At 41.9% G+C, this 27,566-nt stretch overlaps 1 protein-coding gene across 1 annotated transcript in view; it reads right to left on the reverse strand.

The window, feature by feature from the left end:
* Positions 1–27,566, reverse strand: part of LOC132817324 (contactin-associated protein-like 5) — a 1,293,865-nt gene that overhangs the window by 596,671 nt on the left and 669,628 nt on the right. The window contains exons 9-10 of the mRNA XM_060827734.1: positions 21,513–21,662; positions 9,507–9,678 (exon numbers count right to left, since the gene is read on the reverse strand). Coding sequence (XP_060683717.1) covers positions 9,507–9,678; positions 21,513–21,662 — 322 coding nt within the window. The remainder of the gene's footprint in view (positions 1–9,506; positions 9,679–21,512; positions 21,663–27,566) is intronic.

The following is a 27,566-nucleotide window of genomic DNA, read 5'->3' on the forward strand; positions in this document are numbered from 1 at the left end:
ATGCCTTCTTCACCACTTTATCCACCTGGGTTGTCACTGTCAGGGATCTGAGGACATGTATGCCCAGATCCCTCTGTATGTCATTGCATTTACTTTGTAATTTGCATTTGAATTTGATTTTCCAAAATGCATAACCTTGCATTGGTTAGAAATTGCTGAAAGCTGTACAACAAAGGGATTTAGGGTGCTCGTGCATGAGTCACAATGAGTTAGATCCGAGTTCAGCAGGTAATAGGTAAAGCAAATTGATTATTGGCCTCTACTTCAAAGCATAAAACTATATAAATCACTGGTCAGGCAGGCTACAGCTGGAACACTGTGAACAGCTTTAATCCCATTGTATAAGGAAGGATGCCCTGGCATTGAAGCCAGGATGTTTCACTAGCTTGATCCTAGGTATGGACAGATTGCCTTATATGGAGAGGTTGTGTTGGTGGACTTGTAGTCATTGGAGTTTAGAAGAATGAAAGGAGTCCTTATTGAAACATACAAGATTCTTGCTTGACTTGACAGGATAGATATGGAGAAGGTCTTGTCACTTGTGGGAACAGAGTGCATCATCTTATAGTAAGGTGTAGCCCATTTCAGGCAGAAGTAAGTTGGAATTATACTTCCAGAGGGTAGTCAGTTGACATACGTTTTTTTAATTGCTAAAGCTGCTGAAGCTGGGTCATTAATTAACTTTAATCACGAAGGGAATCAAAGTTTATAGGTACAAGGCAGGAAGGTAGAGTTGAGGATTAATAAATCAGTCCTGATCTCATTGAATGGAAAAACAGACTTTTTAGGCCGAATGGTCTACTTTAGCTCTTATGTCTTACAGTTCCAGTGGATTGATTGATGTGCATAGCAATTGGTCTATGAGAGCCAATGGTTGCACATGGAAATTAACTAAAAGATGCCAGTATGCATACTCAAATTAGGTGACTTTATGCAGGCCAGTTGTGGGATAGGTCCACACTCACAATTCAACAATAAGATAGGGTCACAACCTCATCCTTCCTTTTTGGACAAGTGACGTGAAAATTGGTTGAAATGGGAGGAAGTTTGAGTTTACAGAATCCAGTGAAAGGCTGTCTGATTGAGATCACTAATGACTTTCCATTTGTTTCAGCACACCCTGTATGAAGGTCCTGGCTTCTGAAGACTTGAATACTTTATTACAGAGTGAATTACACCAGCCAATCAACTGATAATGAATATGTCAGCCGACCTATTCTAACACTCCAGATTTCGTTCTTGCAAGATAATGATGCAATTCATTATAAAACATCACATAATGATCTGCTCAATGGCTTTGTAATAAAGGACTACAGTACATTCATCAGGCAATATTTCAAAACTATCAGTCCCAGCCATATTTATTTAAAGCATCAAAACATTTTAATTCCAGCTGTCTACTTTCACAACCGGTTTTGAAAACTGATTTATTCTGCACATGTTGTTATAGTTCTCTCTAAGAATTGTGAATACATCAAGGAAATGAATCCCAAAAAAGAGCAATTGAGAGAAGAAATGCAAATGTTTTCAATAACCCTGCACCTTACGAGGTCTTTAAATAACTCAAAGTATTAGATACATCAAATGTTTCCAAAGTGAAATGAATGATTTGCATGAGTGGAGCAGTCATTTTGTGGTATCAAAATCAATCCTTTTTTATAAGTTTTATTTGACAGAATATTTGACTAGCGCTGAAAATGTGTTGCTGGAAAAGCGCAGCAGGTCAGGCAGCATCCAAAGAGCAGGAGAATCGACTTTTCGGGCATGAGCCCTTCTTCAGAATATTTGACTAGTCTATTCAAGCAACTCTTTTAGATGGTCCTGGCGCAACTATTGGAAACAAAATCAGAACTTGCTGGAAAAACTCAGCAGATCTGAAAGGATTTGTGGAGAGAAAGCAGAGTTAATGTTTTGGGTCTAGCGGCCCTTCTTCAGAACAGAACCACTGGAGCTATTAGAAGGTAAACAACTTCCCGGCTCAATGTGCCAATGACAGTGGTGTCAACTTCTGCGAGAACTTCACCATCATCTCATTAAATGGTGTTACCTATTTATTTAGTGAATGCAAATCTGTCCTCTTCATTTCTTGAGTTTAAGGTGCATTTCTTGCATCTTTCTACAAGTTTATTGATGCTCAGTGATGGGCGTTGGCTGCAGCGTGACCCTGGTTTTTCCTGAACCTGTTTATAGAGGAGTATACTCACCGTAGTAATTCATACTCTGCCAGGTGATACAAGGTGTTCACTATAAAGGAATTGACACATGCTTGATATGTTTCCCACTCTTTGATCTAAAGGAGGACTGCTGGTAGGCCTTGCTCAAGTTTGGGTGACAGAATGGAAGGTTATCATGGAATAGTTAAATGAAATGCAACATGAGTGTTTCAACCAATTGGTGAATTTTTATCAGTTGGCAGCTGAGTGGGGTAAAATGTTTGCAAGGACAGGAAACCAGGGAAGAGCTGTTGAACTAAGCATTACCAGTTATGTGAAAGATCGATACATTCAATTGAGTGGCAACAAGAAAGGTCTACAATGCCCATTACCAGATGTGTGTAGAGGGTTCTATTACAGAATATGACAGTGTTGAGTATTTTGGTGCTGAATGATGCATGACGGCTCAGTGAGGTGTATCTCCTACTTCAACTCCACTTTCTTAATTTTCACCAAAATACTTATGTTTCAGTACTCCTTCAGTATTGCACTACAATGACATCCTGGATAATGAATTGAATTAAGGATGGACAGTAAATACTGGTCTTGCCAGCAATGCCCACACACCATGAACAAACTAAAATGCTGCAAGGCTCTCCCCACAGGAAGGACAAAGAACCCAGTGACAGCACAAATTGCAGAAACATGAAAATGCTGAAAACTGAAAAAAGATATCCCCAACATTTGTGACAGCTGTTGCCAGGAGAGACGAGGACCCGAATGCACAGCCTTAGAGCAAAGGAAGACCTTTTAGAATGGAGATAAGGAGAAACGTCTTCAGCCAGAGAGTGGTGAATCAATAGAATTCTTTGCCACAGAAGGCTGTGGAGGCCAGGCCATTGAGTATATTTAAGATAGGTTCTTGAGTATCAAGGGGATCAAGGATTACAGGGAGAAGGTAGGAGAATAAGGTTGAGAAACTTATCAGCCATGATTGAATGGCAGAGCAAACTCAATGTGCTGAATGGCCAAATTTCTGCTCTTATGGCTTATAGTCTTATGATCCAGAACATCATTAACCATAGTCTCAGGTTAACATCTTACATCTCCAGGGCACGCAGTTTGATTCTAGTGAATCAGTTAACTACATTTTAATTGGAGAGAGATATTGACCTGTGCTAGAAAAGAATGTGAACATTCACTGAAGTCTAATTTATCCATCCTTAGCAATAGAATATAAAACACTTTGAGATATTCTTAGGCAATGGAGGAGTTTGCTATTTAATGTTCTTTCTTCATGCTGTATATGATATATGGATGTAAAATAAGGCTTATTTACAGTAATTTAAATTGTATTTTATTAAGTGCAATATGACGATGCCAGAAAATGTTCAGTAAAAGCACAACAGTGCAGTGAATCACACCACACACTGTGCCAATCAGATCCCTTCATATGTTGTATTCTTGCTTCACGGAGACCTGATGGGTTAGAGCTTCCCAACAAAGCCGGAGCTCATAATATGTAGACTGACATTCCAGTCACCACAGAGAGCATGATGTATTGGAGGTGCTATCCTTTAGGCTCGACCTCAAACCAAGATCCCACCTTCCACTTACAGGACTCATGTCATTTGTCAAAAAGTAGGATGGTGCCCAAGAGTCAATACAGGTACACAATCATTTATCTGAAACACTTGGGACCAGATGGTTTTCGGAATTCGGAACTTTTCAAGTTTCGTAATAAGTGACAGTTCAACGGTGAAATTTTAAAAAATCTTACCGAACAGCAGACTCACTATGAGTCACAGGTCCTGAGACAGAATTGAGGCCTGCCAGTGCTGGATCACAGCACCCCTCACGTCGCATCTGAGTGACATGCATCGAGTGGGTGTGGGGTTGGGTTAACTGTTTGCATGCCAATCAACCTTGTTGATGAGATAAAAACTTCAGAACAAAACCTTCGGATTTTGGAGCTTTTTGGATTTTGGATAAAGGGTTGTCTACATATATTTGCTCAAGCAGATTCACTGTTTCTTCCTTGTCTGTTAACAAGAATCTTAGGCGACATTCTTCAAAACTGCTAGAAGGTTTCAGTGTGATATCATAGCTCATGTTTGGCGGCACTCAATCTTACAGCTGCGGTCACTGCAATATTTGAAGTATGTGATTATGCTAGAGATGTGACACAGGAAATTTACATGGATGTTGCCTGAACTGGAGAACTTTAGTCATGAAGAAAGATGGCAAAGTTTCGAGTTTTCTGTTTAAATGATGTAAGCTAAGAGGAGAACAAATTGGAGTGTATAAAATGATGAGAAGCTCTCGAAGGAGTCGATCCTCCTTCCTTGAGGCCTCAATAAGTGAGAGGAACAGATTTAGGGGAAGAAGTAGGAAGTTTTGAGGGGAATTAGTTTCTCCCAGAGGTGCATGAAAGGATGATATAGCCTGAAATCCTCCTTACTTTTTACGTTTTTCAATACATCTTTGTCATAATGTTACCTTGAACAGAATGAACCATGATCTGGAAACTCGTGGTAGGCTGGATAGCAATGAGTGTATTAGAATGGCTACAATGGACCAAATGATCTTCCTCCTGCGATAAATATTATGATTCTATCAAACAAAACTGTTATTAGTAAATTCTGATAAATGTCCGCTCCAATCCATATTCTGCCTTCCCTGTACTACCTGCTCCATGGCTTAATTCCATTTCAATTTCACCACCTGGTCCAGTTCTAACTCACGTCCTGTTTCTCTTTTCCTTTCTTTTGCTTTTCTTTCATTTGCTCCTTTTCTGGATGCAGAATTCTCAGTCAAAGAATGCTTTCCCTAAAATTCTTCACTTTTCTGCGGTGTTCAAAATTCTATTCAGAGCCTGTGACATTCGATAAACCTCCCATCATCAAACCCAAGCCCTCGCTGATAATGGTTTCCCACAGTTCTATCGAGAGGCCATGAAATACAGTTGCGTTATTGATACAAAACACAATTGCAGACTACCGTTGTGTTGCCACTTGTTGAATGCCAGCAATGTACATCAGCTTCAAAGTTTCTCCACATAACTATAGTCTGGATGCACCAAAAATCATCGAAGAACAACAGTTATTAGTAGAAGAGCAATTCATGAATAATCCCATCTGCCTGCTCCTGGCCCAAATCTATCCAAACAACCCCTATTCATGTGTTTACCTAAGTGTCTTTTAAACATTGCAATTCTGCCCAAATCTACCACTTCCTCAGGAAATCCATTCCACATGCAAATCACCCTCTGTGTTAAAATTTCGCCTCTCATGTCTTTTTTAAATATCTCTCCTCTCACCTTAAGAATGTGCCCCCAGTCGTGAGATCCTGCATTCTACAGAAAAGACACCTACCATTAAACCTATCTACAACCTTCAAGACATTACAAAACTCTATAAAGTTACCTCTCAACCTCCCTCACGCCAGTGAAAAAAGTCCCAGCCTAACCAGCCTTCCTTTGTAACTTCAACCTTCCATTCACGGCAACATCCTGGTAAATCTCTTCTGAACACTCTCCAGCTGAATAATGTCCTTCCTATAACTGAGTGACCAGAACTGGATACAGTACACTAGAAGAGGCCTCACCAATGTCCTGTAAAACCTCAGCATGACTTCCCAATTCTTGTAATCAAAGGACTGAGCAATTAAGGCAAGAGTGCCTTTGTAACGACCCTGTCTAAGGGTGAAGCAAAACTGTGGCCATACTCACTGTATGTATATAGCACTTGGATGTATATCATTTTCCAAAGACACTCAACAACTTATTATCGTTATCATTAACATATAATAGTTGCTTTCTGGTATTGTACATATAATAAAAAATCTTGAATATATTGTCAACACCAGCTGCATGGAGAGGGTGGTGCATGAACGGAATGAGCTGCCAGAGGAAGTGATGGAGGTTGTCACAATTACAACATTTCCAAGGCATCTAGATTGTTATATGAATAGGAAGTGTTTAGAAGGATACAGGCCAAGTGCTGGCAAATGGGACTCGATTAATTTAGGATATTTGGTCAGCATGGACGAGTTGGTCAGAAAGGTCTCTATGACTCTATGTCTGGAGCCTGAGAATCAGCCAATCTCCAATTTAATGCACAGTACAATTTCAAGAAAAGCAAACAAATGGTACAGCATGACTCAAAGCTCAGCTGGAGACATAGAGGTCACACAATGTCTCACACCCTCACACCGAATTTGAATCGTGCAACAGTGTGTCGCATACATCCAATTCAGAGAACTATTACATGGTCTTACATTCACATACATATGTTTTCATTGAATTAGAATCATATAGGGAGGTTATGGACATACTATAATTGGATTAATCCAGTTCAAGAAAGAATCATAGGATCCCTACAGTGTGAAAACAGTCCCTTTGGCACAACAAGTCCACATCAATCTTCTGAAGAGTATCCCACCCAAACCCATTCCCCATTACTCTGCAAATGCCTCTGACTTATACACCTACCCTACACATCCCTGAACATTCTGGGCAATTATGCATGGCCAATTCCCCTAACCTGCACATCTTGATTGTGGGAGAAAACTGGAACACCCAGAGGGACAGGGGGAGAACGTGTAAACTTGACACAATCATCCGAGGCTGGAATCAAACTTGGGTCTGTGGTACTGTGAGGCAGCATTGCTACCACTAAGCCACCATGATACCTCACAGTGAGAGGACTGGGAAAACCAAAAAATATGAAGCTCACCTCCTCGTGCTGATCCAGTGCACCCTGAGAAAAGTGCACAGATATGACCCTTGACAATAACAGAATCAGAATTTGTCATGATCTCCCTGACAGTCTGAAAGATGGGCAACACAGCAGGCTGACAAAACATGACAAACTGTGGGGAACTGCAACTCAGCAGAAATTTATACCAGAACCTTCAAGCTGTGTTCTGAAAGGCTCAAAGGTGAGCAGCTGATGGTGTGCTCTGATACCGAAAGAATTGCTTTGCCAGTTGCTGTACTGTTTATGACTCAAGGCTCATGGTGTGTTTGTGCAGTGTCTTTTTTTATTTTCTCTAATGGGATATGAGCATCACTCAAAGGTAAGCATTTATTGTCTGTGCCTAGCTGAGAAAATGTTGGTGAGCTACCTTTTTTGAACTGTGATGTGGAGGTGCTGATGTTGGACGGGGTTTGGGGGGGGGGGGGGGGGGGGGGGGGGGGGTGGGGGGGGGGGGGGGGGGGGGGGGTGGTCTAAGTTAAAGGTAACATGACACCAGGTTATAGACCAGCAGTTCCATTTGAAATCACAAGCTTTGGAGCATTGTTCCTTCATCACGTCACCTGGCAAAGGAGTAACACTCCAAAAACTTGTGAATTCAATTAAGCCTGTTGAAGTGCTGCAGCCAAGGTGCCACAGGGCAATCCCATTAAAAAGGAAATCCAAGGATTTTGACTCAATATCCTCAAAGGAAGGGCAGTATGTTTCGAAGTTAGGATGGTGAGTGGCTGGAAGACGAGCTTGCAGGTGGTAGTGTTCCCTTGTTTCTGCTGCCCATGTTCTTCTAAATGGAAGTGATTGGGAAGATATTGTTAAAGGAGCTTTGATGAATTATATGGAAGGTGGAGTATCAATCAATTAAATGAGTCATAGAACAATTTGAAACCACTATAACATTGTTCCCAGCTCAATATTCTGACAGTTTACAGGAAAGAGAAAAGTTTACAGGTCAGCTCTCGCCATTGTTGGACTCGATTTGAAAGTGGAAGAGTTTGAAGATGGAGAACCCACAGCAGTGCAGATAAGAAAGCTCACTGGATCTTCCAGCAATCAGGGAGCAGATTGATTGTTAGTAGGCTTTCTACCAGAATTCGAGATCTAGACCAGGAAATCCTGATCAACAGTTTGAAGCGAGCAGCTGCCTTACTCAGTGGCGCCACAGCAGGCATTGTGGCTGCTGCCAGTACTAAACTTCTCCGAATATCTAGGATGGAGGATTGGTCAGAGGGCAGTCAATCTCATTTGACAGGGAAGGGGTGGTATCTTGTGGGGTGGGACATGTTGGGGTCAGAAGTATGGGCAGGTAGACGGCTTCCAATAGCCAAACCCCTGTCCCAGGTTCATCCTTACTGTGCATTGATGCGAGCAAACTGATAGACTTCCCAAACTGGCAATCGAGAGTGTGGTGCTGGAAAACAGCAGCCAGTCTGGTAACATTCAAGCAGCAGAAGAGTCGACGTTCTGGGCAAAATCCCTTCATCAGGGATCTGTTCAGCTTTTGCCCATAACATCAACTCTCCTGCCCCTTGGATGCTGCCTGACCGGCTGTGCTTTTCCAACACTGCACTCTCGACTATGATCTTCAGCATTTGCAGTCCTCACCTTCGCCTTCACAAACTGACAACCTGTCCACACTGGTTAACCCGTTGCGTAGGCCCATTCCTTTACACCCTGCCCGCAGTTGATAAATGTATGCTCAGGGGGGTGAGGCTCTTTTGTGATCCTTAATTGACCACTTTAAGACTTCAACTGGCAACAGTGCAAAAACTTCATTTGGGCAAAGACTGGAAGGTGGTAGAGTTTAGGCTTCCCATCATGATACCATAACACATAGGAGCAGCAAGCCATTCAACCCATCAAGTCTGTTCCTCCATTCAGCTGGGTGAACACAGTTGATCTGATAATCCTCACTTGTCTTTCCTGCCTTCTCCCATAACCCTTGATTCTCACTGATGAAAACTCTATCAATCTCACCCTTCAATACACTTAATGACCCAGGCCTAACAGTCCTTTGCGAGGAAGAATTCCACAGATTCAATACCCTCTGAGAGAAGAAAATTATCATCTATTTCTTAAATATATGGCCTTTTATTCTGAGAGCAAATCCTCTGGTCCTTGACTCTTCAGTAAGTGGGAAAAAACCCTTCTGCATTTACCCTGTCATGTTCTTTAAGAGTATTGCATTTTTCAATAAGGTCACATCTCATTCTTCTAAATTCCAGTGACGGAAGGCTCAACCTACTCAACCTCTCCTCACAGGATAGGACTCCACACCTGGTATGAATTGAGTGAACCTTCTCTGGACTGGCTCTCATGCCAGTATATCATTCTTTAGATAGGGGGCCCAAAACTGTTCACAATCATCCAGCTGTGGTCTGACTTGTACGTTAAGTATAATTTCTGTACAAGCTCTCTCCTTTTATACTTCATTTCCTTTGAAATACAGGGCAATATTCCACCTTGCCACCAAGCATGCAGCCTCAGAGCCCGGAAGAATCCAAAAGAAGCAAGCATTTAGCTACTATAAATCACTCGCACAAAAGGAGATGTTGCATTCAATTTAGCTGTTTGTCACTGTAGAAGGGTATGCAATTACCTGTCTTGAATACCGCATATGTCAATGTGGAGGTCAGAGAAGTTCCCCTGTAAGCCTTGTTGCACCAGAATTAGATCCACTGCTTGGTTGTCAATCAATATAAGCCGCATGCAGCCTTCAAATGCGCCAAATGGATTTAAACAATCTGTAGCAGTTGCATTTTCAGGACAACCTTTGAAGCAAACATATACATATGTTAAACGGGAAGATGATTATTAATATCTGTAAACAACAAAAAAAACACACCAGGTCCAATATGCTTGTCCCTTTTTAATTCCTGGAGAGGGCAAAACAAGACCCTGGCTTTGAAAATGGTTTTCATTATTCATTTGGTAGGGTTTGAAAGATAATTATAAATGTATTATGGTTTCGTGTATAATGCAGTATTCTAAGGGTTAATCAAATGGACAGTGTTGGAGACCATGGATATGGGAGGTGCTGGTAAGGGAGTCTTGATGAGTTTCTGAAGCGCCTCTTGGAAAACGTACACTCTGCTGCCACTGTGTCAGAATGGTGGAGGGCGTGAATGTTGAAGTTAATGGAGTTGGTGCCAATTAAGTGGGCCGCTTTGTCCTCCATAGTGTTGAGTTTATTGAATGCTGTTGGCACTGCATCTATCCTGGCAATTGGACACTATTCTATCACACTCCTGACTTGTACCTTGTATTTGATGGGTAGGCACTGGGGAGATTAGAGTTGAATTACTGGCTGCAGGAAGTGTGGCTCAATGACTCGTGCCCAGTGGCTCTGACCTCCATAATTATGACGGGCTTTGAGAGGTTAGACATGGCTCTCACCAACTCCAACTGACCAGATTGCCTTTGCAATTCACATGTGGTGCAACACATCCCAACAGACACCATCTCCTTTGCCCTTCACTCATCCCTGGAACATCTGGATAACAAGGATACCTATGTCAGGCACCTACTTATTGACTGAAATTCCACCTTCAACGCCATAATTCCAAACAAACTCATCTTGAAACTCTGAGACATACGGTCTCAGCTCCCCATCTGTAGCTGGATTTCAACCTTGTGACCCATAGACAACAATCAGTAAGAATAGGCGACAACACCTCCTCCACCATAATCCTCAACACTGGCACTCCGCAAGACTGTGTACCCATCCCCCTTCTCTATTCCTTATACACTTAAGTCTATGGCCAATTTCTGCCTCAACTCCATTTACAGGTTTGCTGACAACATCACTGTTGTAGGAGCTCAAATAACTTGGGACAAAATACAAGAAAGAGATTGAGTGCTTATGGATTGGAAACTGCTCTTCCCAAGACCACAAGAAACTGCAGAGAGTCGTGAACACAGCCCAGTCCATCAAACAAACCAGCCTTCCATCCATTGACTCCATTTATACTTCCTGCTGCCTTGGGAAAGCATTCACCATAATAAAAGACCCCTGTAACCCCAGTTCTATTTTCTTCCACCCTCTTCCTTTGGTCAGAAGATTATAAAAGTTTGAATACACATACGAATGTGTGATTCAAATCAGCTTCTTCCTTGCTGTTTTCAGACTTGAATGGACCTCAAATGTCAATGTTATTCACTCTACACTTGCTCTGTGGCTGCAACATTGTATTCTGCATTCTGTTCTGCTAGCCTAATGTGCCTTATGTGGTATGACCTGCCTGCATAGCACACAAAATAACACTTTTCACTGTCTCTCGGTACACGTCACAACAATAAATTAATCAATATTTATACAGCTGGTCCATTTCAATCTCGGGTCAATGCTAATGTATTCATTCACAGTCATGCCCCAAACAATCCAAGATATTTCTTAAAAAGGGTTGAGGAGAAAGCATACTGAGTAGGAACTGGAGGAAAAAAACAGGCAAAGTCATCATTGTCGAGGTTTTGACATTGGGGAAAGATAATACAAGGTGAAATTGATTTCTTGGCTTGGTCCAAAACATCTCACAGCTAGTGAAATGTTTTTGAATCTTGGTCATTCTTTGAATATAGGGAAAATGTTCCAGAGAGCCAATCAATGGCGACTGAATTTCTACCAAAGATAGTCAGCTAACAAGATTCAGTCATGAAAAAAAGAGTATTAAAATAGATGGCCAATATTAAACAGGTTGGAGGTGTACAACAGGTAAGGTCCATGAAAGGAGTTCTCAAAAAGGTTCATGTTACCATGTTAGTGCCAATAATTAATGCATGGCCACTCAATGGAAAAGGATATTCATTGGACTACTGACTAACAGCATACACTAACTTGACAAGCAACATCATTGGAGATAGCAAACTGTATTTGCATTAGATGTATAAAATGCTGAAATAACAAAGAGGTAAATTCCATACAAAAAGCATTTTGTAATAATTTCATTGGATACCACCAGAGAACACTTAATTAGCTAAACTTAAGACATTCATTGTCTAAAACCTACTGTTGTACATCAGTTAAATTTGACCAATATTTTGTGACATCACACGCAAAGACATTCTGACTAGTTAGGAAACAGTTAAAGCTTACAATCACAGAGTCATTGTTAAGATTGCTCATATTTCAATGTTGCGTACAGGTGCTTTGATATAAAGCAAGTATATAAATGGGACAGATTTATCAAATTGAAGTTCTCAGACACAAGCTGTCAATTTGAAACCAGATGTACCAAATATTACGGCTGAAATCCACCAATCTTGCCTCCCGTGTTATCAGGTGAAAATGGGTGCAGCTCAGAGTATTTGTTTGGGCTACAGTGCTGTAGATCTTATCTCTGAATCACTTCAAAGCAACTGCTCACTGGATGCTACTGCTTTCTGAACTCACACTATTATGGCAAGGTTATTTGAAGAAGTAATAAGGAGGATTGATGAGGGCAGAGTAGTAGATGTGATCTATATGGACTTCAGTAAGGTGTTCGACAAGGTTTCCCATGGGAAACTGATGAGCAAGGTTAGATCTCATGGAATACTGGGAGAACTAGCCATTTAGATACAGAACTGGCTCAAAGGTAGAAGACAGAGGATGATGGTGGAGGATTGTATTTCAGACTGGAGGCCCATGACCAGTGGAGTGCCACAAGGATCGGTGCTGGGTCCTCTACTTTTTGTCATTTACATAAATGATTTGGATGTGAGCATAAGAGGTACAATTAGTACATTTGCAGATGACACCAAAATTGGAGGTGTAGTGGACAGCAAAGAGGGTTACCTCAGATTACAACAGGACCTTGACCAGATGGGCCAATGGGCTGAGAAGTGGCAGATGGAGTTGAATTCAGACAAATGCAAGGTGCTGCATTTTGGGAAAGCAAATCTTAGCAGGACTTATTCACTTAATGGTGAGGTCCTAGGGAGTGTAGCTGAACAATGAGACCTTGGAGTGCAGGTTCATAGCTCCTTGAAAGTGGAGTCGCAGGTAGATAGGATAGTGAAGAAGGCGTTGGTATGCTTTCCTTTATTGGTCAGAGTACTGAGTACAGGAGTTGGGAGATCATGTTGCAGCTGTACAGGACATTGGTTAGGCCACTGTTGGAATACTGTGTACAATTCTGGTCTCCTTCCTATTGGAAAGATGTTGTAAAACTTGAAAGGGTTCAGAAAAGATTTCCATGGATGTTGCCAGGGTTGGAGGATTTGAGCTATAGGGAGAGGCTGAACAGGCTTGGGCTGTTTTCTCGGGAGTGTTGGAGGCTGAGGGGTGACCTTATAGAGGTTTACAAAATTATGAGGGGTATGGATAGAGTAAATAGTGTAAATGGACTCCCCTGTGGTCGGGGAGTCCAGAACTAGGGGGCATAGATTTAGGGTGAGAGGGGAAAGATGTAAAAGAGACCTATGGGGCAACGTTCTCACAGAGAGGGTAGTACGTGTATGGAATGAGCTGCCAGAGGAAGTGGTGGAGGCTGGTACAATTGCAACATTTAAGAGGCATTTGGATGGGTAAATGAATAGGGAGGGTTTGGAGGGATATGGGCTGGGTGCTGGCAGGTGGGACTAGATTGGGTGGGGTATCTGGTCAGCATAGACGAATTGGACCAGAGGATCTGTTCCCACGCTGTACATCTCTATGACTCTACTCCTTGTTAATATTTCCTCTTTACTCTCTCGAGCAACTTTGACATGGTTTCCACATCATTGTTCAGCAAAGTCTCTCTGCTGTCTTCCAACCTGCTGGACCTGCTCTTTGCTGTTTCTTTCTTACCTAGCTACATGCATTCAGAGAATCACTCAAGTAAAAGCGAAATACTGTGGATGCTGGAGATCTGAAATAAAACCAGAAAGAGCTGGAGAAACTCAGCAGTTCTGGCAGCATGATGTGGAGAGAGAAACAGAGTTATGTTTCAAGTCTGATATATCTGCTGAGTTTCTCTCGCACTTTTTAATTCCATTCCAGAGTATCACTTACCTCTCTTCATGTTCCTGTACCATTACCTCTGATGACTCAAGGAATTCATCCTTGGACTTCCTCCTATTTCTTACTGAGATGTTGCCTTTCTGTAACATGGGCTAAAAGCACAGTCTATATACATAAACCAACAACATACAGCTCTACCTCACCACCAGCTTCCTCGTCACCTCACTGTTCTCAAACTATCAGATTACTTATTTGACATCCTGTATGGGATGAACAGAAATGTTCTCTCATTTTATTTTCAGAAGATTGATCAAAGATATGCTTTCAGCATCTGCTCCAAATTCCATTCACCAGCTATCCATCTCTCTGTCTGGTAACAGTGTGAGATTCAACCAATCTACTTACAATCTTGTTTTCATATTTCACCCAGAGATGAGCTTCCAGCCTCATGAAAACTGTCTATTTCCAATTCTGCATCATCAGCTGTCTTCTCTGTTTTAGTTAATCTGCTGTTGAAATTCCCATTCACTAATTTTTCACCTTTGTGCTTGATGACCCCAGTACCCATGCGGTTGTGTCCCACATTCTGCTTCTGCAAACCCGAGGTTATTGTCAATTTGTTACCCTTAGCTTAATTCATTCAGCTCTAAAGCATTCACTTATCACCTTTGTGTTCATTGGACCAAGTCAAAGAACATACAAATGTTACCATCTCTTTCCTTGTTTTCAAATTCTTTCATGGTTCACACCTCCCTATCTTCATAATCCAGACCAAAGTCTCTATGAGATACCTGCAATCATCTCATTCTGATTTTCCATGCACATTTTTTATTCACACCACCATTCACAGCCATGCCCTCAATTACCTTGATCATAGGTTCTGGACTTCCCACCAAAATCACAACGTCTTGTTTTCCTCCTTTAAATCCCTGCTAAGAAAACTTACTATTTTGATCAATATCGTGCTAACTGCCATGCTTTCCTACATAAGGTTCTGTGAAGTGCTGTGATATGTTTTATTTTGTTAAAAGCGTTACATATATGTAAGCTGCTGATGAATGCTGATGTTGATTCACTCGCTATCGTGCTCCTTACCATATCTAATGGTTTCAGTTTTCCTGTTTAGCTTGGAATAAATGTATTTAATAAACTTTACGCTTTTGGGACTTGGATTTAAAATGGAGGCCAATGATTTGGGGTAGTTCTGTGGAAGATTTTCTTAAGACAGATCAAAAAATCATTGAGAACAGTGGAATAGTTACAAGTAAGCTGGTGACTGCAGTCACATGTCTAGGAAAATCCTTGTTGAGTTTGTTAGTAAAATATTTATACCATTGGGTTCATGACACACTGTGCAAACTCATTAAGTCCAATAACTTTAGGTTTGACTTCGGAACCAAACCAAGTGAAAACTTTAATTCAGGAGAACAAGGAATTCAGTTCAAAAGGAGTACCGATCTTTTGACTAGCAGGAGAACCAACGTTTTTCAGTTCAGCTCTGGGAAATAGTTACCACAGTAAAAATGGTTTCTATTCTGTGCCGTTTCGATGGCCAACGTGTTTGGTTAGAAATCTTCAAGTTGTTAAACCTGAAATGGTTTAGGCCACCAGTGAGATGGTTCTGTAAAGATTTACAAGGATTCTACCAGGGTTGGAGGGTTTGAGCTATTGGGAGAGGCTGAATAGGCTGGGGCTGTTTTCCCTGGAGCATCAGAGGCTGAAGGAATCTTATAGAGGTATATAAAATCATGAGGGCATGGACAGGGTGAACAGTCAAAATCTTTTCCCCATGGTTAGGAAATCCAAAATTATAGGGCAAAGGTTTAAGGTGAGAGGGGAAAGATATAAAAGGGATCCAAGACACAACTTTTTCATGTGGAGGTGGTGCGTGTATGAAATGAGGAAGTGGTGAAGGTTGGTACAATTGTAAGATTAAAATATATCTGGCTGGGTGCATGAATAGGAAGGATTTAGATGGATATGAGCCAAGTGCTAGCAAATGGACCTAGATTAATTTAGGATATCTGGTCAGCATGGACAAGTTGGACCAAAGGGTTTATTTCCATGCTGTACATCTCCCTGACTCTATGACTTGTCAGAGATTCACATCTGGGATTGAGAAAGGTGTCATTAAATAAAAGTCTTAGCAATGAAGAGAAAGAAGGTGGAAAGTAACAGTTAATAAAGACTGAGGTCAGAATTGTTTTGATGGTTGTGTTAAGATGCTTGAATCATCTTCTATATCTAGATCACACTGTTTAATTAGCTGAAAATGTGTTGCTGGTCAAAGCACAGCAGGCCAGGCAGCATCTCAGGAATAGAGAATTCGACGTTTCGAGCATAAGCCCTTCATCAGGAATGAGAGAGAGTAGCCAAGCAGGCTAAGATAAAAGGTAGGGAGGAGGGACTTGGGGGAGGGGCAATGGAGGTGGGATTGGTGGAAGGAGGTCAAGGTGAGGGTGATAGGCCGGAGTGGGGTGGGGGCGGAGAGGTCAGGAAGAAGATTGCAGGTTAGGAGGGCGGTGCTGAGTTGAGGGAACCGACTGAGACAAGGTGGGGGGAGGGGAAATGAGGAAACTGGGTCACCTGGACTGTCTCAGACTCCTCCCTCCCCTTCCTAGACCTTTCCATCTCTACCTCGGGCGACCGACTCAACACAGACATCTATTATAAACCGACTGACTCCCACAGCTACCTGGACTACACCTCCTCCCACCCTGCCCCCTGCAAAAACGCCATCCCATATTCCCAATTCCTTCGTCTCCGCCGCATCTGCTCCCAGGAGGACCAGTTCCAACACCGCACAGCCCAGATGGCCTCCTTCGTCAAGGACCGCAGATTCCCCCCAGACGTGATCGACGATGCCCTCTACCGCATCTCCTCCACTTCCCGCTCCTCCGCCCTTGAGCCCCGCTCCTCCAACCGCCACCAAGACAGAACCCCACTGGTTCTCACCTACCACCCCACCAACCTCCGCATACAACGTATCATCTGCCGTCATTTCCGCCACCTCCAAACGGACCCCACCACCAAGGATATATTTCCCTCCCCTCCCCTATCAGCGTTCCGCAAGGACCACTCCCTTCGTGACTCCCTCGTCAGATCCACACCCCCTACCAACCCAACCTCCACCCCCGGCACCTTCCCCTGCAACCGCAGGAAATGTAAAACTTGCGCCCACACCTCCACACTCACTTCCCTCCAAGGCCCCAAGGGATCCTTCCATATCCGCCACAAGTTCACCTGTACCTCCACACACATCATCTATTGCATCCGCTGCACCCGATGTGGCCTCCTCTATATTGGGGAGACAGGCCGCTTACTTGCGGAATGCTTCAGAGAACACCTCAGGGACGCCCGGACCAACCAACCCAATCACCCCGTGGCTCAATACTTTAACTCTCCCTCCCACTCCACCGAGGACATGCAGGTCCTTGGACTCCTCCACCGGCAAAACATAACAACACGACGGCTGGAGGAGGAGCGCCTCATCTTCCGCCTGGGAACCCTCCAACCACAAGGTATGAATTCAGATTTCTCCAGTTTCCTCATTTCCCCTCCCCCCACCTTGTCTCAGTCGGTTCCCTCAACTCAGCACCGCCCTCCTAACCTGCAATCTTCTTCCTGACCTCTCCGCCCCCACCCCACTCCGGCCTATCACCCTCACCTTGACCTCCTTCCACCTATCCCACCTCCATTGCCCCTCCCCCAAGTCCCTCCTCCCTACCTTTTATCTTAGCCTGCTTGGCTACTCTCTCTCATTCCTGATGAAGGGCTTATGCTCGAAACGTCGAATTCTCTATTCCTGAGATGCTGCCTGGCCTGCTGTGCTTTGACCAGCAACACATTTTCAGCTGTGATCTCCAGCATCTGCAGACCTCATTTTTTACACACTGTTTAATTATTCTTTTTTGTAATAAGTTCATGTTCTAATGATACAATGACTAACCACCAAGTTCGCCAATTTACCAATAAAAGGTAAATATACGATCTATCAAGCCAGGTTTCATTCTGGGATCTGACTTGTCCAGTGTCACCATTAGCTGGGATCACAATAAGCTGAATCTCACTTCAATGTGACAGCATTGACTCCATCAAAATTCATCCAAGTAACCATCTTGCAGTCCAGAAACACTGCTTTAGTTTCACTCTAACAATTAGAAGTTTCACATCCTTTTATATTCATTTTGCATTAATAATTGACCTAATTTGCTTGGTGGAAAGAATCCATTTTTAAAGCAACAAATTACATATGAAGCATTCATTTCAGGTTACGGTCATGATAACACGATGCCTACTCATGATTAGTAAAAGATTAATCCTGTCTGTAATAGCCTCTATTGTTGAACAAGCCACTTCACTGAGTTATCTCAATTTTATGGCAAATAAAAGACCTTTTGGCCCATCGTATCTCTGCCAGCTCTCCATATGAGCATTAGAGCTATTGTCTTGGTTTATTCCCCTTTCCCCTGCTCATTATTTCAACCGAAATAATCATCCAATGACTATTTGCATATCTTACTTGATCCTGCCTCCACCATATCTCAGGGCAGTGCATTCCAGACACAAACCACTTAACACACATCTTCTGTCTGGCTTCAGAATGGACAGTAATCCCAAGGTCTGCACTGCCCATCATACCAATCTTCACTATTAATGTGAATGTGAGAACTAGGAACAAGAGGAGCCCATTCAGCACCTCAAGCCTGCTCCACAATTCAAATTCATGGTTGATCTGATTGTGACCTCTCCTCCATTTCACAGCTCTCCTGATACCCATTGAATCTCTTGTTAATCAATAATCTATTCACTTCTGTTTTGAAACTATTCAAGGATCAGACCTCCACTGTATTCTGAGAAAGAGAATTTCACAGACTCAAGACAATCCGACAGAAACCATTTCTCCTCACCTTCATCGTAAACAGGACAGCCCTTAATTTCAATCGTAGCTCTTGCTTCTAGTGTCTCTCATGAGGACAGCCATCCTTTCAGCATCTGCCCTGCCAAGTACCAGCATATCATCTTCTTGTGATTTATGTGTTAGGACACCCAAAGCCCTTTCTATCTCAGAGTTCTGCAATCTTTCCCCATTTAAACCATAACCTCGGCTCAATTAAGTCTGCCATATGTGGTTCCAACAGCAAATCAGAGACAGGGAATTCTGCTGTGAGTAACTCATCTCCTCACTAGCCTGTCCTTCACAGGTAAGGCACAAGTCAGGAGCGTTACGGAATCCTCTCCACTTATCTAGATGAGTGGAACTCCAACAACACTCAGGAGACTTCACATCATCTGGACAAAGCAGCCTGTCTCACTGGGACCCCAATAACCACCTTCCTCATTCACTTCTTCTGCCACTCATGCACATCGGTACAAATGTTTTCTGTCTACAAGATAGACTACAACAATTTACCTCAGCTCATTCAACACTATCATTTAAACCAACGATATCCACCATCCAAAAGAATAAGGATGTGTGAACACCATTCATGTACCCCTCTGAGCCACACACCAGCCTGATGTGGAAAAATCACTGAGTCAAAACACTGGAACTCCTTTCTTAAGAGCACTAATGATGTTCCTCCATTTCACTGACTGCAGCAGTTTAAGATGACAGCTCATCGCCACCTTTCCAAGAACAAACAGAGATTGACAAAAAAGTGCTAGCTTAGCATGAATAGATAAGAAAAAATAAATAAATAAGCATGCTTTTCAAATTATTTCGTAAAAGTTGACAAACCTACATTTTCCACATTTCATCTACAAAATTCTTGCTGGCTGACTGACTTAACCTATTAGATCATTTGCAAACTCCTATGTCATCCTCACAATTTACTTTCGGAACTATCTTTGCATAATCCACAAATTAAACAGCTGTACATTTGGTCCCATCATTGAAGTCACAAATGCAATTTGTAAATATTTGAACCCTTGCCAGTGATTTGTATATCTCATCACTTGTTATATCTTGTCAAGCTAAAGATCACCCATTCCTGCCCACTCTTCAATCAATCTTCAGTCTGTGCTAATACATTGCCCTGACAACTGAGCTCTTAATTCTTACAGTAAAGTTTGTCATGGAAACTTTCTCCAGGAAATCTAACCAGACCCATAGGTTTCCCTCGATGCATGCTGCTTGCTAAATGACTGTAATAAATGAATCAAACAGGATTTCTCTTGCATGAAACCACACTGATGCTTCCTGATGTTATTGAGATTTTCTCAGCACCTCGCTGTAACCTTTTAAATCATAGGTTCTAGTGTTATCCCTGTGACAAACATTAAGCTAACTGATCCATAGCTTTATATTTCCTGTTGCTCTTAAATGGAGAAAGTGTTCTGATCTGATAGGATTTTCCAGATTCTCAGAAATTTTGGAAAATTAGAATTCATTGTGCAATATCTCAGCAATCATTTATTTTCAAACCCAAAAGTCAAGTGTCCTAGGAGTTGGAGATTTAATTCAAATAATCCCATCTGTGCATGTTCCCTTATGAATGTCATTGATTTAAGGCCCTCCTTCCTTTTCGCCTCATGATGTACCCTCATTTCGTGCCCTTCATCCACAGCATGAAGACAAGATGCAAAATATCTGTTTAATTCAGCTACTGGGTGGGAAAGGAGTAGAAAACAAAGAGGTAGTTACTTTCAGCAGCAAGGAATTCTGCTTGCCCTAACAATGAGTACTTGGTCAAGGATTCTTATCCCTGCTCCTCAAGATTTTTGTCAGGCAAGGTAACGAAGAGTTACAGAAGAGACACTGTTATAAGGGGTTGATAAACAGAGTAGACAAATTCTAACTGTAGAGCAGAAAAGACTAATGGGATGGAATAGCCCATATATCATCGCTTGCCAAAGTCCTCCAAATGTCTACACCCATTTTTATTAGTTTCTCATTTCCCATTGGATTTAGCATTGTAGAATTTTACAGTACAGAAGGAGTACATTCAAACCATTGTGTCTTGGATGCAATTAAAGGTAGAACAGTAAGTTACTGAGTGGAGATTTTCCCCACCAGCTGAATACAATTCTTTTCAAATATTTACATGAATAAATTGTCTGATTACACTTGAAGATTAGATTCCCTACAATATGGAAGCAGGCACCTCAGCCCAACCAATCCACATCAACTCTCCAAACAGTAACCTACCCAGACCCAAACCCCTACCCTACATTTACCCCTGACTAATGCACCTTACAATATAGGCAATTTAGCTTGGCCAATTGACCTGACCTGCACATCTTTGGACTATGGGAGGAAACTGGTGCACCCGGAGGAAACCCACGCAGACATGGGGAAAGTGTGCAAACTCCACACAGATAGTTGCTCCAAGACAGGAATCGAACCTGGGTCCCTGGTGCTATGAGGCAGCAGTGTTGACCACTGAGCCACCATGCCGCAAGATATACGCACTTCATAAGTATATCAGTTACACACTGTACCTGTCAAGTTACATAAAGGAAGCTTACATGTTTACTGCACAGTTATCTACACTGGTTGAGAACAGGTTTATTTTTGAATATCCATGTATAAGTTTCCACTGTCAATTACAAAGAGATAAGGTTCATATTCTAATCAAGTATTCTGAGTACTAGAAACAAGAATAGAGAAATAGGACATGTTAAAAGTAAATTAACTTAGAAAGGTTACATGTGAAAAGATACAATAAATGAATAAGCACTTACCTCCAAAATAATATCTGCTTCCAGAGTAGATCTGCATCTGTATGGTTGAATGAAAGGTTGAGGCTGCATTGTTGTCCAAAATGATGCTAACTCGATTCCTTCTGGCATTCAAATTAATAGAATGCCACAGTCCATCATTTAGATCATCACCTAGAAAAATAAAATGCCTGGTTAACAAGGAAGCACTATCCTTCCAGGGGATAGATGAGTAATACAGAGCTCTCTATTTGATCAGATACTAAGGCACATTGGTGAAATTTAAGGTCCCAAAACAGAGGTAGGGTGGGGTCTCTTCCAAGCATATTAAAGGTTGGATAGGTGAATGAACAACCTACCGAAACCTGGCCATTTATGTCTCTTACTGTGGCCAGTAGCCACAGATTCATCTGGAATTGTAGGTTTGACTTTTGATGTCATATTTGCAAGGTTTTGGGAAAGCTGACAGTTGATGAGAAATGAACACATTCAATAGAAAGTTTGTGTCTTTCCAGCACTGTTTGAAGCTTTGAGGTCCTTATCTCAGGCAAGATATATTGGCATTGGAGACAATGTTCACTGGGTTGATTCTATGATTTAGAGGTGTTGGACTGGGGTGTATAAAGTTAAAAATCACACAACGCCAGGTTATAGTCCAACAGGTTTATTTGGAAGCACTAGCTTTCAGAGTGCTGCTCTTTCATCAGATGGTTGCGGAGAAGGCATAATCACAGAGCAACATGGTGCTCAGTCAAGACAGAGATGAAGAATTTATTTTCTGAAAGGATAAAGGTAAAGTTGCCATAGTCTTAGTAGACTATAGGGCTGCTTCCTCATTAGAGAAAGAGCAGACTGGTGATGGTTTAATATAATGGTCACCATACTGCAGGCAAGGGGAGAGGTTGAGAAGGAGAATCCTACGTGGTAACCTCAGCCAGTGTAGAAATTCAACCCACACTATTGGCCTCACTCTGCATTGCAAACCTGCTGTCCAATGAATTCTTTACTGCAGTAGGCTATGTGATTAACTATATACTCAGGTGAGACAGATGGATTTTCAATCAGTGAGGGAACCAAGCTTTATGGGAATAGGCAGGAAAGTGAACTTGGGGATTGTAAGCCATGAACTCATTGGATGGCAGAGCAGACTTAATGGGCTGAATTATCTACTTCTGCTCTACATCGGATGGTCTTACAAGGAACGGGAGCTACCTCCAATACACCCACCAGGTCAACCCCAATCCTCTATGTCAGGCAAACCCTGACACATCATTACTTTAGTCTCAATACAAGGAAGCCTTACTTGCCCCACCATTGCTGCCCACCCCATCCCAGTTGCACATTTCCTTTCCTCAGAGACATTGGGAGAGAGTTCAGTGCTGCCACTCCCACTCCCAGGACTCTTCGGTGATTCTACAATATTGACAGAAACATTGACAGTCTTCTTTCCTGCTATTGTAGCCTTGAATGTTGATAGGAAGCCAAGTTTGTCAATTCAGCACCCTCCAGTAGGGAATCTGTCAGAACTCCTCATCACATTGACAACTTCACAGCCATGGCTTAAAAGCTGAGTGCCACAATAATGATTTAGTAAAAATACATTTCTCACAAGGAGGAGAAATTGAAGACTGCAGATGCTGGAGATCAGAGTCGAGAGTGTGGTGTTGGAAAAGCCCAACAGGTCACACAGTATCCCGATGACAGGCTGATGCCTGAAACGTTGATTCTCCTGTTCCTCGGATGCTGCTTGACCTGCTGTGCTTTTCCAGCACCACACTCTTGACTGCATTTCTCACAACCCCATTTTGAAACCCCTCGGAAACAAGTCAACCAATTTGCACATAGGAAGCTCCCACAAACAGTACTAAAAACTGAATTTTATAAAAAAATGATTGAGGAAGAAATATTAACAGGAACACTGGTGATAGCTTTGTCCTGGTTGTCTTCAAAGTCACTCCATGAGAACCTCCACATCTACTCAGAGTTTAGGCAGCCTTTTTTGTCAAGTGTCATCTGAAAGATGGTACCTCCAACAGGGTCCCCCTTAGTAAAGCCAGCTTTGAACTTTGAACCCATGACTTTGTGATTCACCTAAGGTTGATTCACCAGACTTCCAACTCCAAATTGAGTGAGGACACTGTCAGCAAATCTCACTAGTGGCCTCACAATAGTACAAAACCCTCCAGAGAGTTAACACTTAGATATACATCTGCCTGTATGCCCATACACCATCATTGGTGAAAAATGATTGAGAATACTATTAAAGATTGGCATTAATATCACTAAACATGGAGAGAGCACAGAGGTGGAATGGTGCAGAAGTCTGCATTTGTCTCCCACATCATAAAAACAAGATTGATGTAAAGAGATTCTAGTCGCAAGGATTGGAATCCTTGATTCTTTAACATATTTTAAAATAAAATTTTAAAAGCAGATGTAAAAAGAAATAAATTGCAAGTTAGAAGGATAAAAAATATTAAAACATTTGCAAAGAGTCAAAAATGAAAAATGTTAACACTTACAAAGAATATAGAACAATACAGCGCAGAACAGGCTTTTCGACCCTCAATGTTGCACCGACCTGTGGACTATTCTCAGCTTGTCCCCCTACACTTTCCCAAAATCATCCATGAGCTTATCTAAGGATTGTTTAAATCTCCCTAATGTGGCTGAGTTGACTACCTTAGCAGATAGGGCATTCCACACGCTTACCACTCTCTGCATAAAGAACTTGCCTCTGACATCAGTCTCAAAGCTATCACCCCTCAATTGGTAGTTATGCCCCCTCATACAAGCTGACAACACTTGGAGAAGAGCGATCAAATGAGACCACAGAAAGTCAAGGAACAGTAAACCAGAGACAAAGGTGACTGCTGGGGTGTACCACTTTAAGAAGGTAAAAAAGCAAATGGTAGGAAAATAAATTGAGACTTGGTAATAGGAGGAACAAAGATTATCATTAACCTTCATGGGAAGCACATTTAATCAGTCAAAAGTGATCAGAATCATACAATCCCTACAGTGTGGAAGCAGGCCATTCGGCCAATCGAGTCCACACCAACCCTCTGAAAAGCTTCCCACCCAAATCCACCCCTCCCATCTATCCCTGTAACCCTGCATTTCCCTTGACTAATCTACCCAGTCTGCACATCTCTGGACACCACTGGTAATTTAGCATGGCCAATCAACCTAACCTGCACATGATTCCATGATTTTGACTGTCTGGGAAAGTAGCACAATGCTGAAGGGGTTGAGAAAGGCTTTAACATAAGACAACTGAGTGGTTGGAACTGAATTAATTAAATTCATTTCTTTGTCAGATTAGCAAAAGGAAGTGTCAGATCAAACATGTAAAAAAGAGTGAAAGAAAAATGATGGATGGACTGGAATTGGAGATTATCCAAAAACTGCTTATTAATATGTTCACTCAATAAAGCTAAAAAGCTTTATCAAGGATGCAATGCTCTTTCATTGCAAAAGTAATCCACTTCAAGGTGTCTGAATAGCAAGATCTGGTTCTCTGAAGCACAGGGTATCTCTTGCTGTCAAATTCTTATGGTGTAGAAAGTTTAGGTAGTCTTTTGATATGCACTTCAAGATTTTTGGTGTTAAACCAGGTCCAGGGTTGGAGTAGCCACCCTTGACTGGACAATGTAAGCTGTATAGCCACAGAAACAGGCCATATTCACCAGGGCTAGCAGAAGCAAGACACAGGTTCTCCAGAGTCAAGCTACATCCTCAGCTCCCAATATACCCAGCAGATGGTCATTGTCAAATACTGTGTTTCCAGTAAATCTGAGCAGCAAGTAATATAACTCTTAAAGATAACAAAGAACTGTGGATGCTGGAGGTCTGAAACAAAAACAGAAAGTGCTGGTAAAACTCAGCAACATCGCTGGAGAGAAAATCAGCAACCATTTCGAGTCCAGTGACCCTTCATCTGAACTGAAAGCAGCTGGGAAGTGGCAGGGTTGATGCTAATGACAGGGTCAGAGTTGGAGAGTGTGAGAAAAAGGAGTGAGTCGAATCGAGGCCCCATACCTCATCCTCTGATGTTAACAATGAGCCTATGATTCTTCTGTCTGAACAATCATAGAGTTATACAGCATAGAAACAGTCCCTTCAGTCCAACTCATCCATGCCAACCAGATCATCTAGTCCTATTTGCCGGCATTTGGTCAAATCTCTCCAAACCCTTCGTATTCATATAACATCCAAATACCTTTTAAATGTTGCAATTGCACCAGCCTCCACCACTTCCTCTAGCAGTTCATTTCACACACGCACCACCTTCTCAGTGAAAAAGGTTACCCCTTAGATCCCTTTTCCCTCTCAACTTAAACCTATGCCCCTCTAGTTTTGGACTCCCCAACTGTGGCTAGAAAAAGACCTTGAGTATTCATTCTATCCATGCCCCTCATGATTTTATAAACCTCTATAAGGTCATCTCTCAGCCTCTGACACTCTAAGGAAAATAGCCATAGTGTATTTAGCCTATCCTTTGAGCTCAAACACTCCAACCCTGCCAACATCTTTGTAAATCTTTTCTACACCCTTTCAATTTTAACAATGTCCTTCCTATGGCATGGAGACTAGAATTGAATGCAATATTCCAAAAATGGTCTCACCAACGTTCTACACAGCTGCAACACGACATCCCAACTCCTACATTCAATGCACTGACCAAGAACAGCAAGTGTACCAAATGCCTTCTTCACTACCATGACTAACTCTAACTTCACCTTCATGGAACTATGAACCTGCACCCCAAGGTCTCTTTGCTCAGTAACAGTCCTCAGGATCTTACCATTAAGTGTGTAAGTCCTACCCTGATTTGCCCTACCAAAACACCTCACATTTAACTAAATTAAACTCAATGTACACTCCTCGGACCATCGACCCATCTGATCATATTGTATTCTGAGGAAACCTTCTTCACTGTTCAATGCATTTCCAATTTTGGTGTCAGCTGCAAAATTACTAACCATTCCTCCAATGTTCACATCCAAGTCATGTATATAAACTACAAAAAGCAATGGCCCGAGCACTGATACCTGTGGAACACCACTGATCACAGTGCTTTGAGTGCTTTAATTTCTCTGCGTCTGAAGGAAAACATTGACTTTCCTGCTCCTCGGATGCTGCCTGACACGCTGTGCTTTTCCAGCGCTACACTTTTCGACTCTGACTCTCCAGCATCTGCAGTCCTCACCTTCTCCCGGAAAACAATGGGACCCAATCGAGGAATAGTTCCAACCAGAGCACTGTGCAGTGTAACCGTGACCTTGTTGAACTTGTACTTTGCTGTCTTGGTTATATAAGACAGCATCAACAACTTGCACTCTGTTAGAACATCTAGCACAGAAATAAAAACAGCATAAGATGTTTCACAGCAACCTTTTTCACACTGAATCATGCACTAAATTATTATGATGAGTGCTTAAAAGCTTACTCTAACAGGTAGATTTTATAACACATCTGAGAAGAGGAGAGAGTAATAGAGGTGGAGACAAAATGTAAGGTGAGAGCTTGAGGTCTCAGAAGCTAATGGCACATAGGTTGCCAGTGGTAAACATAAGAAACATAGACTGGAGAAGCATTAAAAAAAATTGAAAGGTTTGAACACAAGAATGAGAATTCAAAAATGCATTTTGAAAGTAGAGCTCAACATTTACTTTGCAATGTTGAATTCTACATGGAAGAAATAGGACCTTTAATAACTGGTCTCATTTTTAAACTAAGTGCAGAAGAACTTAATAGCATGGTTAGGCATAACATACTGCAGTCTCTGCACAGCCTATTCTTTTATTGTTTTTATTTTGTCTGTATTTTAACTGGAGTGTAAAGTGCCTTTTGCTTAACGCCAAGTAGTTTGGCCAATCAAATTTCATCCAGCACACAACGCCTTACTTTAACTTTAAAATAAAAAAAAAGTTTGGGTCTAGACTCTCTTTCTGAAATATTTTGAGGGGGTTTGGTCTGGTCCACAACAATATTAGGTATCATTGAATACCTGAGTCTCTTTTCAATTTAATCCCTGAATACTAGTTTCAAATCTGACAGTCCTACTCATTGGTA

The sequence above is a fragment of the Hemiscyllium ocellatum genome, chromosome 7 (assembly GCF_020745735.1).
Source record: "Hemiscyllium ocellatum isolate sHemOce1 chromosome 7, sHemOce1.pat.X.cur, whole genome shotgun sequence".
In the NCBI taxonomy this organism is placed as follows: domain Eukaryota; kingdom Metazoa; phylum Chordata; class Chondrichthyes; order Orectolobiformes; family Hemiscylliidae; genus Hemiscyllium; species Hemiscyllium ocellatum.